General features: G+C 46.6%; 1 protein-coding gene across 4 annotated transcripts in view; it reads left to right on the forward strand.

Moving 5' to 3' along the window:
• grm3 (glutamate receptor, metabotropic 3) overlaps window positions 1-14117 on the forward strand; it is a 192326-nt gene that overhangs the window by 115309 nt on the left and 62900 nt on the right. For all 4 annotated transcript variants that reach the window (XM_052034258.1, XM_052034261.1, XM_052034257.1 and 1 more), the window contains one exon: window positions 2248-2842. In XM_052034258.1, the coding sequence (XP_051890218.1) occupies window positions 2369-2842 (474 nt within the window). In that variant the 5' untranslated portion in view covers window positions 2248-2368. The remainder of the gene's footprint in view (window positions 1-2247; window positions 2843-14117) is intronic.

Below are 14117 nucleotides of genomic sequence, written 5' to 3' on the forward strand. Positions count from 1 at the left end.
ACTATCTCTAGTAGTCCACTGGAAAGACTGATGGACCCACCACATATCCTATTGATAGCGTACCCAAAACCAAACAACCCTGAATGGGCACTCCAGGTAAGATTCAGATGACCTGAATTCTACCCACATGAAGCAAGAATGATGGATCTTCCCAACTTGGATAGGCCTGTGTGTGATCAGGGAACCTCACCCAAACAACCCATCACCAAGTGTCAAAGATAATGACCACAGGAGGAGGCCATTGGCCCATTGTGTCTTTTCCTGCCCAAAAAGTTCCTGCAGGCCTGATCCCACCTTCCTCTGGGTCTGTCACCCTGCAGGTTACAACTCACAAACGGGCAGGAAACACATCCCATTCTGGGGCCCTGTGGCAAGAATCACAGAGGGCATGGTTGATGCAAATTGGAGTGACCCTTTCCAACAAGCACTTTAGGGGCATCCCATATTAAAGAGAAACATCCTTCCCCCTGGCTGGAACCACTGAGATAGTTGGGCTGTCCTTTATTATGGGCCCTGCCGTCAGTTGAATTCCAGCCACCCAGTTCTGATTGTCCGTGTGACAAAGGCCATTCATTGCCTTTGCCCAGCCCAGCATTCCAACCCCAACTACACTGCCTTGTCAAGCACTGGGAGCATCATAAGACTGTTTGAGTGAGCTGGTTCCTGTCAACGTTATGGGGAGTGGGATACAGGCTGCATTATCTGCTTCATAAGTTGCCGACTGAACCATCCAATTACATTTAATGACTGAATTTGCCGTAAATATCAAATTTAATATTCAGTATTTCACCGTTCAATATAGTGATACATGCGCATTCACATCATTTTACATTTGTATAATCATTATTGTCTAATAGTGAATAATGGGATGATATAATGCATATGAAATTAAATTGGCCCCAATAAGGATTGTTTATGAATATCTCTGGTGCTTGAACTGATGGATCATTTCAAAGTCAAAGTCAAATCAAAGTCGAGTTTATTGTCAGATGCACAAGTCCATATGTGCCTGTGATGCTGCTGCGAGTAAATTTTTCACTGCACCTGTGCACACATGTACTTGTGCATCTGACAGTAAACTCGACTTTGACTTTATCCAAGATCTTATGAGTTCTTGTCCAAGGGTGTAGATGGAAGCTTGTTGATCAGGTTAGGGAGCACCGCCCCCTGCAGGTCCCCCTCCTTATTGCACACCCTCCTGACTCAGAAATATATCACCATTCCGTCACTGTCGCTGGGTGGAAACTCTGGAAACCACCCTCCAAAGCACTCTTGAAGCACCTTCACCAGAAGGACTGCAGTAGGTCACCCCCACCTTCTCAGGGGTAAATAGAGAAGGGCAATAAATGTTAGCCGGTCTGCCACAATCACAAGCATGAATTCATATTAAAAAATGGAATTACCAACTTTTGTCGATGCACCATAGAAAGCATCCTATCTGGATGTATCACGGCTTGGTACGGCAACTGCTCTGCCCAGGACCACAAGAAACTGCAGAGAGTTGTGGACACAGCCCAGCGCATCACAGAAACCAGCCTCCCCTCCTTGGACTCTGTCTTTACCTCTTGCTGCCTTGGTGAAGCAGCCAGCATAATCAAAGACACCCACCCGAGTCATTCTCTCTTCTCTCCTCTCCTATCAGGCAGAAGATACAGGTGCCTGAGGGCACGTACCACCAGACTTAAGGACAGCTTCTACCCCACTGTGATAAGACTATTGAACAGTTCCCTTATACAATGAGATGGACTCTGACCTCACGATCTACCTTGCTGTGACCTTGCACCTTATTGCACTGCACTTTCTCTGTAGCTGTGACACTTTGCACTGTTACTGTTTTTACCTGTACTACCTCAATGCACTCTGTAACTGCACTGTGTAATGAATTGACCTGTACGGTCGGTTTGCAAGACAAGTTTTTCACTGTACCTCAGTACATGTGACAATAATAAACCAATACCAATACCAATATGTTGACAATGTCTTGATGAATTGAGTTCAAGTGCCACCTTGTCCTAAGTTACAGGCTAGAAAAGTTTGTGTTAACCATCTACTGAAGGAAAGGGACATGAAGCTGACAGAAATATAACTAAACATTTATTTGAAGATGCAACATTTAGACGATGTAGTTAGTCATTGATTTGTTAGCCGATGCATGGGTTGACAACTTTCACTGAAGGGCTAAGAAGAAAAGAATTTACATTACAGACAAAACTTAAAACACCTTTTTTTTGTTTCTTTGATTTCCAGGAACCAGATCAGACCCTGTGTACGGTATCTGCCAGTGCCCATGGAAAATAACTTCTTTAACATTTCAATGGATAAAAAATGAAATATAACTGCTCTCTAACGCCCCTTCAAGTCAAAGAAAATGCTGAAGATGTTTTCAAAGCTCCAAGCACTTGCTCTGATTCTAATTTCCAAAGGATTTTTCTTTTTTTCTCATGGTGAAAGCAATTTTGGCAAGAAAGAAATCAAAATTGAGGGGGATCTGGTGTTGGGAGGGCTGTTTCCCATACACGAGAAAGGCTCAGGAACAGAAGAGTGTGGCAGGGTGAATGAAGATCGAGGGATCCAACGCCTGGAAGCCATGCTGTTTGCCATCGATGCAATAAATCACAACACTTACCTGCTGCCAGGTGTGAAGCTCGGAGTTCACATATTGGATACGTGCTCAAGAGACACATATGCCCTGGAGCAATCACTGGAATTTGTAAGAGCTTCCTTGACAAAAGTAGACGAAACAGAATATATTTGTCCAGATGGATCATATGCAATTCAGGACAATAATCCTTTAGCTATTGCAGGTGTGATTGGGGGCTCATACAGTAGTGTCTCCATACAGGTAAGAGTCATATTATTTCAGTAAAGCTTAACTTCAGTAACACCAAGCTGGAATGTTTATACCTAGACTGTGTTCTGTGGCTTGAATCTCAGTGATAATGGCATATGATGTTTGATGATACATGAAATATGTCTGTAGTGATTGCAGAACACAAATGTAGGGGTTTTGCCACGGGTCATATGCTGTACTTAAATAAAGAGAAAATGTACCGTGAGCACTCAGCACATCAGCCAGCATCTGTGGAAGGAGAAGCCTCCTTGACCTGAAACACTGACGCTGTCTCTATGTATACAGATGCTGCCTGACCTGCTGAGTGTTTCCAGCATGTTCTGTTTTTATTTCAGTTTTCCTGCTCTGCAGTTTCCTTTGATTCTCAGTAAATGACACTCAAGCTACGGAATGTTTTAGATTCTTCGCTGGGCAGTTTGAGATTGAACTAGTCACTAAAACGGAATGTTTTGCCACACTAATCAAGGGTATCTCTTGATGGGTTGACTAAAGTTCACAATGAGGATCTACTTGCTCACAAGATGAGCCATTTCATCCCCACATAACTCATGTCTGGCTTACATTCACAAAATAAATAGTGGCAAATATTATGAAGGCTGTGTTACCCAGCCGGTGAGGTAATATCTGTGAAAGGAGAGGTTCTATTGACAGGCCAGTGTCCTGAAACACAGACTCTGTTTCTCTCTCCACAGATACTGCCTGACCTGCTGAGGATTTCCAGTATTTTCTCAGCATTGCCACAGACTGAATTACTTTAAAGTGATTTACATTGCTTTGTTTCAGAATTCTAAATAGCTAATTGCATGCAAATAAAGTCAACAAAAGGAAATTCATTGTGCTCCACTTTGGTTAAAGAACCTTTGTAGCCCGGGAACTGTTGTTTAGAGACAATTCTGTGGTATCCAGCTGGCAAGCAGGGAACAATTCCTGTCTGACAAGGAGCCATTTGTTGTCATTAAACGGCTGGCCAAAAACAAGAGGAGAAAGCTACCTCGCTTACAGAAAGCATCCAAAGCAATCAAACTCCATTAACCAGTTCACAGCCTGGTTCTGCAAATAAAGAGCATGAGTGAAGATTGGAACTGTCAGCATCCCCATGCTCTTTCTGTGTTTCGCTCACATCTTCTGGGATCTAAGCAGTTTATTTACACAGCTCTCCACATTCACCACCTACAATCCGATTAGCCAAGCCATTACACTTTGAAAAGGTAGCTTTAGTCAAACTTAGCGTGGATTTTCACTCACAACTAATGGGGCAGATGGTTGGTCCGTGGAGAACCTCCAGCTGTCTGCAGTGCATGTGGACCTCTCCCCATTGCACCATGCCGAGGACGTTGGCAACAAGCTCGGGCTCAGATGCAGCTCACTCTACCCTGGACCCATCACTGAGTCCAGCGGTGCTTCTGTAAGTTGCTGAGCCAAGGAACCAGATGCATTTCATACCTGACCCCTCAACTTTACAACAGCCTCAGCTGGGACAACAGGGACTGTCCTATTTATTTGAATACGGTCATAGATCTTCACCAAAAAACTAATCTTTAGATAAAATCTTGTTTTTTTTTAATTTCAGTGTACATTTATGTTTTTATTATTTACTGAGCTTAAATAAATTATCTTAGTTTAATTTTTAACCTTTTAAATTATTTGTTTTTTACATTGCCCTATTGGCACTGGCCAGCAGGGGCAGTCAGAAAACAGATAAAGGTTTTCGACAGGACCATCTGTCCGAAGCCCAGGTTGGACTGTGAGATGGGCCTTAGTTCCCACCACCTGGTTGCTGCTCAAGGAAAGCACCTCACAGATACACAGCAGTGATGATGCCAGCAAATCACTGGGAGCCAAGCAACCGTAAGCATTTAGTGTGGTCACAGAGCTACCGTGGGCAGTCATAGAGTCATAGAGCAAAACAGCACAGATACAGGCCCTTCGGCCCAACCAGTCCATGCCGACCACAGTGCCCACCCAGCTAGTCCCAATTTCCTGCATTTGGCCCATATCCCTCCAAGACCCACCCCTCCATATACCTATCCAAGTGCTTCTTAAATGATACCGTTGTACCTGCCTCAACCTTGATGGCTAGAGTAAAGGTAGGTCCGATTAAAGACAAAGGTGGGAATATGTGCCTGGAAGCTGTGGAAGTGGGTGAGGTTCTCAATGAATACTTCTCTTCAGTATTCACCAAGGAGAGGGGTCTTGATGATGCTGAGGACAGTGTTGGTAAGGGTAATGTTCCAGAGTATTTAGATATCAAGAGAGAGGATGTGATGGAGCTGTTAGAAAATATTAGGACAGATAAGTCCCCGGGGCCTGACAGAATATTCCCCAGGCTACTTCGTGAAGCGAGGGAGGAGATTGCTGAACCGTTGGTTAGGATCTTTGAGTCCTCGTTGTCCACGGAGATAGTACCGGAGGATTGGAGGGTGGCAAATGTTGTCCCCTTATTCAAAAAAGGTAGTAGGGATAGTCCAGGGAATTACAGACCAGTGAGCCTTACATCTGTGGTGGGTAAGCTGTTAGAAAGGATTCTAAGAGATAGGATCTATGAGCATTTAGAGAATCACGGACTGATTAGGGACAGCCAGCATGGTTTCGTGAAGGGAAGATCTTGCCTCACAAGCCTGATAGGGTTCTTTGAGGAGGTGACCAGGACGATTGATGAGGGTAGTGCACTAGATGTGGTCTACATGGATTTTAGTAAGGTGTTCCGCATGGTAGGCTTCTTCAGGAAGTCGGAGGCCAAGGGATCCAGGGAGGCTTGGCCATGTGGATTCAGAATTGGCTTGCCTGTAGAAAGCAGAGGGTTGTGGTGGAGGGAGTGCATTCGGATTGGAGGGCTGTGACTAGTGGTGTTCCACAGGGATCGGTTCTGGGACCTCTACTTTTTGTGATATTTATTAATGACTTAGATAAGGGGGTGGAAGGGCTGGGTTAGCAAGTTTGATGATGATACAAAGATCGGTGGTGTTGTGGATAGTGTGGAGGGCTGTCAAAGCTTACAGAGGGATATTGATAGGATGCAGAGCTGGGCTGACAAGTGGCAGATGGAGTTCAATCCAGAGAAGTGTGAGGTGATACACTTTGGAAGGACAAACTCCAAGGCAGAGTACAAGGTAAATGGCAGGATTCTGGGCAGTGTGGAGGAGCAGAGGGATCTGGGGGTTCATATCCACAGATCACTGAAAGTTGCCTCACAGGTGGATAGGGTAGTTAAGAAAGCTTATGGGATGTTAGCTTTCATAAGTCGTGGGATCAAGTTTAAGAGCCGTGAAGTAATGATGCAGCTTTACAAAACTCTGGTTAGACCACACTTAGAGTACTGTGTCCAGTTCTGGTCGCCTCATTATAGGAAGGATGTGGAGGTGTTGGAAAGGGTGCAGAGGTGATTTACCAGGATGCTGCCTGGATTAGAGAGTATGGATTATGAGGAGAGACTAAAGGAGCTAGGGCTTTACTCATTGGAGAGAAGGAGGATGAGGGGAGACATGATAGAGGTGTACAAAATATTAAGAGGAATAGATAGAGTGGACAGCCAGCGCCTCTTTCCCAAGGCACCAATGCTCAATACAAGAGGGCATGGCTTTAAGGTATGGGTGGGAAGTTCAAGGGAGATGTTAGAGGGAGGTTTTTCACCCAGAGAGTGGTTGGTGCATGGAATGCGCTGCCTGGGGTGGTGGCAGAGGCTGATACATTGGTCAAGTTCAAGAGATTGTTAGATAAGCATATGGAGGAATTTAAGATAGAGGGATAAGTGGGAGGAAGGGGTTAGATAGCCTTAGGTGTGGTTTGAAGGTCGGCATAACATCGTGGGCTGAAGGGCCTGTATTGTGCTGTATTGTTCTATGGTTCTGCGGTTCAACCACTTCCTCTGGCAGCTCGTTCCATATACCTGTATAGACCACCCTCTGGGTGAAAAGGTTGCCTCTCAGGTCCCTTTGAAATCTTTCCCCTCTCACCATAAACCTGTGCCCCCTAGTTTTGGACTCCCCTACCCTGGGGAAAAGACTGTTACCGTCCACGTTATCTATGCCTCTCATAATTTTAAACACTTCTATAAGGTCGCCCCTCATTCTCCTACATTCCAAGGAATAAAGACCCAGCCTGGCCAACCTCTCCCTGTAACTCAGGCCCTCAAGTCCTGGCAACATCCTCGTAAATCTTCTCTGCACTCTGTCCAGTTTAACCATGTCTTTCCTGTAACAGGGTGACCAAAACTGTACACAGTGCTCCAAGTACGGCCTCACCAACAATTTATACAACTGCAACATATCCAACAATATCTAACAACATATCTAACAATGCAATATAACTACAACTATCCCGACTCCTAGTTACCACAAAGTGGTGGCCAAAGTGAGCAAGATAAAATCTCAGATGAAGGACTATTATCTTCTGGTGGTTGATTAGGTTTAGGGTTTATACGGATTATTCATCCTGAGTCAAATATCTCCCTTTGTCAGATTGTGTCTAAACCAGATCCATAATCCAGGATTACCATTAATAACTCCACATATCATAAAAAATGCCATAATTCCAAGGCTTGAAATAAGTTTCAGAGACAAACTGAAACTTTAATAATGCATGTTAAATCTTTCACAAGTCAAATTTTTCCAGACAATATCAAGTAATCCTATCAACTGTTCGGATTAAGGACTTCCTCTTACTCAGTGACATTATTGTTTATGCAGTTACGTAGAGCCTTGGTGAGACCACACCTGGAGTACAAGGACAATTTTGGTCACCTTACCTAAACGAAAGGATGTACTTGCCAGAGAGGGAGTGCAGGCAGATTCACCAGACTGGTTTGTGAGGAGAGACTGAGTAGACTAGGCCCATATTCTCTGGAGTTTAGAAGAATGAGAGGAGAAGACTTGACAGGCTGCATGCAGGGAGGATGTTCCCATAGACAAGGAGCCACAGTCTCTGATGAAGGGCAGGGCCATTCAGAATGAAGAAGAAGAGAAATTTCTTCATGCAAAGGGGTGGTGGATCTTTGGAATTCCCTGCCCTGGAGGTCTTTGAGGACTCACTCATCGAGTTCGTTCAGAACAGAGATTTCTGTATATTGAGGGAATCGAGGGATATGAGCATGCACCTTTTCTATCCCCCTCGTGATTTTATAAACCTCCATAAGGTCACCTTTCAGTCTCCTTCCTTCCAGGAGAAACACTCCCAGCCTATCCAGCCTCTCATATAACTCAAATGGTGCCAAGGTGGAAGATCAGCCAGGATCTCGACAAGTGGTGCAACAGACTCAATGGGCCAAAAGTCCTGTTCCTGCTCCTAATTTATCTGTTCTTATTTTAGCCATTGTGTGTGGGTGAAGGGTTGTGTGTGTGTGCGTGCGTGCGTGCGTGCGTGCGCGCGCGTCCGTGCGTGTGTGTGTGTGAAGGGCTATGTGTGGGTGAAGGGTTGTGTGTGTGGGTGAAGGGTTGTGTGTGGGGGTGAAGGGGTGTGTGTGTGGGTGAAGGGGTGTGTGTGGGTGAAGGGTTGTGTGTGTGGGTGAAGGGGTGTGTGTGTGTGTGGGTGAAGGGGTGTGTGTGTGTGTGGGTGAAGGGTTGTGTGTGGGGGTGAAGGGTTGTGTGTGTGGGTGAAGGGCTGTGTGTGTGGGTGAAGGGGTGTGTGTGTGGGTGAAGGGGTGTGTGGGGGTGAAGGGCTGTGTGTGTGGGTGAAGGGGTGTGTGTGTGGGTGAAGGGCTGTGTTTGTGGGTGAAGGGGTGTGTGTGTGGGTGAAGGGGTGTGTGGGGGTGAAGGGTTGTGTGTGGGTGAAGGGGTGTGTGTGGGTGAAGGGGTGTGTGTGTGGGTGAAGGGGTGTGTGGGGGTGAAGGGCTGTGTGTGTGGGTGAAGGGGTGTGTGTGTGGGTGAAGGGTTGTGTGTGGGTGAAGGGGTGTGTATTGGGGTGAAGGGCTGTGTGTGTGGGTGAAGGGGTGTGTGTGTGGGTGAAGGGGTGTGTGTGGGTGAAGGGCTGTGTGTGGGTGAAGGGGTGTGTGGGTGAAGGGCAGCGGATGCCACAGAAGACATAGAACGTAAAACATAGAACATTATAGCACAATACAGGCCCTTCGGCCCACAATGTTGTGCCGACCTTTAAACCACCTATCTGAGCCCTTCCTCCCACATATCCCTCTATTTTAAGTTCCTCCATATGCCTATCCAGCAATCTCTTGAATTTGACCAATGTACCTACCTCCACTACCAGCCCAGGCAGCATATTCCATGCCCCAACTACTCTCTGGGTAAAAAACTTACCTCTGATATCTCCCTTGAACTTCCCAGCCATTACCTTAAAGCCATGCCCTCTTGTACTGAGCATTGGTGCCCTGGGAAAGAGGCGCTGACTGTCCACTCTATCTATTCCTCTCAATATCTTATACACCTCTATCACGTCTCCCCTCATCCTCCTTCTCTTCAAAGAGTAAAACCCCAGCTCTGTTCGTCTCTCCTCATAATGCATGCTCTCTAAACCAGGCAGCATCCTGGTAAATCTCCTCTGCACCCTTTCCAACGCTTCCACATCCTTCCTATAATGAGGCGACCAGAACTGGACACAGTGCTCTAAGTGTGGTCTAACCAGAGTTTTGTAAAGCTGCATCATCACTTTGCGGCTCTTAAACTCGATCCCACGAGTTATGAAAGCTAACATTCCATAAGCTTTCTTAACTACCTATCCACCTGTGAGGCAACTTTCAGTGATCTGTGGATATGAACCCCCAAGGTACAGTGAAAAACTGGTCTTGCGTACCGATCGTACAGGTCAATTCATTACACAGTGCAGTAACACTGAGTTAGTACAGAGTGCATTGATGTAGTACAGGTAAAAACAATAACAGTACAGAGTAAAGTGTCACAGCTACAGAGAAAGTGCAGTGCAATAAGGTGCAAGGTCACAATAAGATAGATCGTGAGGTCAGAGTCCATCTCATTGTATAAGTCCATCTCATTATATCTCATTGTATCTCATTGTATTGTATTCACAGTAGTCTTATCACAGTAGGGTAGAAGCTGTCCTTAAGTCTGGTGGTACGTGCCCTCAGGCTCCTGTATCTTCTACCCGATGGAAGAGGAGAGAAGAGAGAATGTCCCGGGTGGGTGGGGTCTTTGATTATGCTGGCTGCTTCACCAAGACAACGAGAGGTAAAGACAGAGTCCAAGGAGGGGAGGCTGGTGTCCGTGATGCACTGGGCTGTGTCCACAACTCTCTGCAGTTTCTTGCGGTCCTGGGCAGAGCAGTTGCCATGCCAAGCCGTGATGCATCCAGATCGGATGCTTTCTATGGTGCATCGGTAAAAGTTGGTGAGAATCAAAGGAGACAAACCAAATTTCTTTAGCCTCCTGAGGAAGTAGAGGCGCTGGTGAGCTTTCTTGGCCATGGCCTCTATGTGATTTGACCAGGACACTGTACTCTAAGTGTGGCCTAACCAGAGTTTTATAGAGCTGCATCGTCACCTTGCGGCTCTTAAACTCAATCCCTCCACTCCTGGAAGTTAATATCCCATAAGCTTTCTTAACTACCCTATCCACCTGTGAGGCAACTTTCAGTGATCTGTGGATATGGACCCCTAGATCCCTCTGCTCCTCCACACTGCCCAGAATCCTGCCATTAACTTTGTACTCTGCCTTGGAGTTAGTCCTTCCAAAGTGTACCACCTCACACTTCTCCAGATTGAACTCCATCTGCCACTCCTCAGCCCAGCTCTGCATCCTATCAATATCCCTCTGCAATCTTCAACAATCCTCTACACTACCCACAACACCACCAACCCTTGTGTCGTCTGCAAACTTGCCAACCCACCCTTCCACCCCCTCATCCAAGTCATTAATAACAATCACAAAAAGCAGAACCGATCTTTGTGGGACACCGCTGGTCACAGCCCTCCAATCTGAATGCACTCCCTCCACCACAACCCTTTGCTTTCTACAGGCAAGCCAATTCTGAATCCACACGGCCAAGCCTCCCTGGATCCCATGCCCTCTGACCTTCTGAAGAAACCTACCATGTGGAACCTTGTCAAATGCCTTACTAAAATCCATGTAGACCACATCTACTGCACTACCCTCATCAATCCATCTTACTCTGCACCTTCACCCACTGCAGTGGCCGATGATGTCCCACCGTCACCTCAAGCGGGCACCAGACGCTGCCACCGAGGGTTGTTGCTCTATTAGGTCATAGAGTTGTACAGCACAGAAACAGGCCCTTCAGCCCAACTCGTCCATGCCAACCAAGTGGTCTCCCTGAGCTCGTCCCATTTCCCTACATTTGGCCCATATCCCTCTGAACCTTTCCTATCCATGTACCTGTCCAAATATCTTTTAAATGTTGTAACTGTACCCACCTCAACGATTTCCTCTGGCAGCTCGTTGCACACACCCACCACCCTCCATGTGAAAAAGTTGCCCCTTAGGTCCCCTTTAAATCTTTCCCCTCTCACCTTAAACCTGTGCTCTCTAGTTTTAGACTCCCCTACCCTGGGGAAAAAGACTGTGACCACCCACCTTATCTGTGCCCCTCACGATTTTATAAACCTCTATAAGGTCACCCCTCAGCCTCCTTCGCTCCAGGGAAGACAGTCCCAGCCTGTCCAGCCTCTCCTTATAACTCAAGCCCTCCAGTCCTGGTAACATCCTCGTGAATCTTTTCCGTGCTTTTTCCAGCTTAAAGTCATCCTTCCCACAGCTGGGTGACCAGAACCGCACACAGTACTCCAGGTGTGGTCTCACCAATGACTTGTAGAGCTGTAACATAACATCTCAACTCCTGTAATCAATCAAGGCCAGCGTGCCAAATGCCTTCTTCACCACCCTGTCTACCTGTGTCTCCACTTTCAGGGAACTGTATATCTGTGCCCCTAGTTCTCTCTGTTCTACAACACCCTCCAGGGCCCTACCATTTATCGTGTAAGTCCTGCCCTGATTTCATCACTGCCATCACTTCACACTTCTCCGAGTTAAATTCCACCTGCCATTCTTTGGCCCATTTCCCCCGTTGATCTCGATCCCACTGTAATCTGAGGTAACCATCTTCACTGTCCAACACACCACCACCGTTGGTGCCATCCGCAGACTTACTAACCGCCACCTACACTCTCATCCAAATTGTTAATATGGAATGGAAGCACAACGGTATGACCACGTCCCTGTTCCCCACCTCACTGAGGCTGACTGACAGTCACACCTGACTTCAGTCAGGCTCTAGAGTTGTCAGTCACTGGGAGACGTCAGTCCAATGAACTGAACAGACATTGCAGAGCCCTGTATTTTCTTAATTGATTTTGGAAACGTTTGTTTTGTGATCCCAATCATTTCACCATCTCCACGCACCATTTAACCCATGGCCCTCTGCCCTATTGACCCAATATTAGGGGTCTCCCCAATCTTTGCTTCATGGAGAAGTGGCAAAGGAAGGAGTGGGGTCTGGCGATGGTGTATCAGAGATGCAGAACCTTGGCCTGTCCTGCTCCACGTCCAAGGATTCCTGGAAGCAGAGGAATGCACTAGCCATCAGCTGGCTTCCCATCCCACACCTACATTATTCTGTCTGCTATCCCTGGAGATCTCTTCCTGACCCCCTGCCTTTTCGTCATCCACATCCTAGCCCTCAACATCATCATGCAAAAGCATGCCTGCTGACCACACCCAGTTCTCCCTTCTACTCGCCTCACCCCTCCAGCCTCTTTAAGCTGCCCTACCACCAATCTACTGGTGACATCTTCTCCAACTAACCCAGCACCTCCTGCAGACCCTGTCATGGGTGGACAGGTCAGACGATTGCTGCAACCTTTGCCTCTTCCAGCCAGACGTCCCAGCATTTCCACCTCTCTTCCATTGCCTGACACTAAAACAGTCTCACCTACCACTAAAGCTCTTGTTCCTGCTTTTTTTAGCCACCACACATGAATATTCCGAGACACGTAGAACATGGAACACAGAACAGTACAACACAGGAACAGGCCCTTTGGCCCACGGTGTCTGCATCAAATATGATGCCAAATGAAGCTAAATCCCTTCTGCCTGCACATGATCCATATCCCTCCACTCCCTGCACATTCATGTGTCTGTCTAACAGCCTCTTAGACACCACTATTGTATCTGCCTCCACCCCCACCCCTGGCAGCCTGTTCCAGGCACCCACCACTCTCTGTGTAAAAAAACCTGCCCCGCACATCTCCTTTAAACTTTCCCCCTTTCACCTTAAAGCTATGCCCTCTAGTATTTGACATTTATATCCTTGGAAAAAGATTTTGACTGTCCCCTATCTATTCCTCTCATAATTTTATGAACTCCTATCAAGTCTCCCCTCAGCCTCTGACGCAAGTTTGTCCAACCTCTCCTTTTAGCTAATACCCTCTAATCCAGGTAACATCCTGGTGAACCGCTTCTGTACCCTCTCCAGAGACTCCACACCCTTCCTGTAATGGGGTGACCGGAACTGCACACTTCTGCAGAGTTCCCTTGTTCCACCCTCCGTAGGCTATCAAACCTCTATTGACTGTATCTGAACTCACACCATCCCACTCACCCTGTGTTTACTGACCTATACGCACTCCTCGTTAATTGGTGCCTCCATTTAAAAAACACCATTTTTGTTTTCAAATTCCCCATCACTTCATCCTCCCTCCAGCCTCATAACAAAAGTACACAAGACGTAGGAACACCAGACCACACAGCCCTTTGATCATGCACACTCATTCCACCAAGGTCATTACCATACTACCACAACACCATTTTCCTGTTCTATCCCCATATCCTTTGACTTCCTTAACATCCAGAAATCTATCAATCTCTGTTTTAAATGACCAAGCCTTCACAATCCCCTGGGGTGGAAAGTTTCAAAGATTCACACCCTCTGCATGAAGAACGTTCTCCACATCTAAGTCCTAAATGGCCAACCCCTTACCCTAAGACCATGGCGCCTAGTTGTAGGCTCCTCCGCCGGAGAAAACATATCCCCACATCTACTCCATCAAGCTGTATAAGAATTTTATATGCTTCAGTTTGGTCACCTCTCATTCTTCTAGACTCTAGAGAGTAAAGGCCTAGCCTACTCAATCTCTCCCCATAACACCAAGAGTTAACACTTGATCAATGTCAAGTTTAATTGGTTCACTCTTGGGTACCATACCTTCACTTGCCAAAGTTCTAAACTCTTGAATTCCCTCACAGACACAAGAGACTGCAGATGCTGGAATCTGGAACAATAAACAATCTGCTGGAGGAACTCAACAAGTGAGGCAAGACTCTGTTGCAGGGTTTCGACCTAAGACGTCAAC

The sequence above is a fragment of the Pristis pectinata genome, chromosome 19 (assembly GCF_009764475.1).
Source record: "Pristis pectinata isolate sPriPec2 chromosome 19, sPriPec2.1.pri, whole genome shotgun sequence".
Lineage (NCBI taxonomy): Eukaryota > Metazoa > Chordata > Chondrichthyes > Rhinopristiformes > Pristidae > Pristis > Pristis pectinata.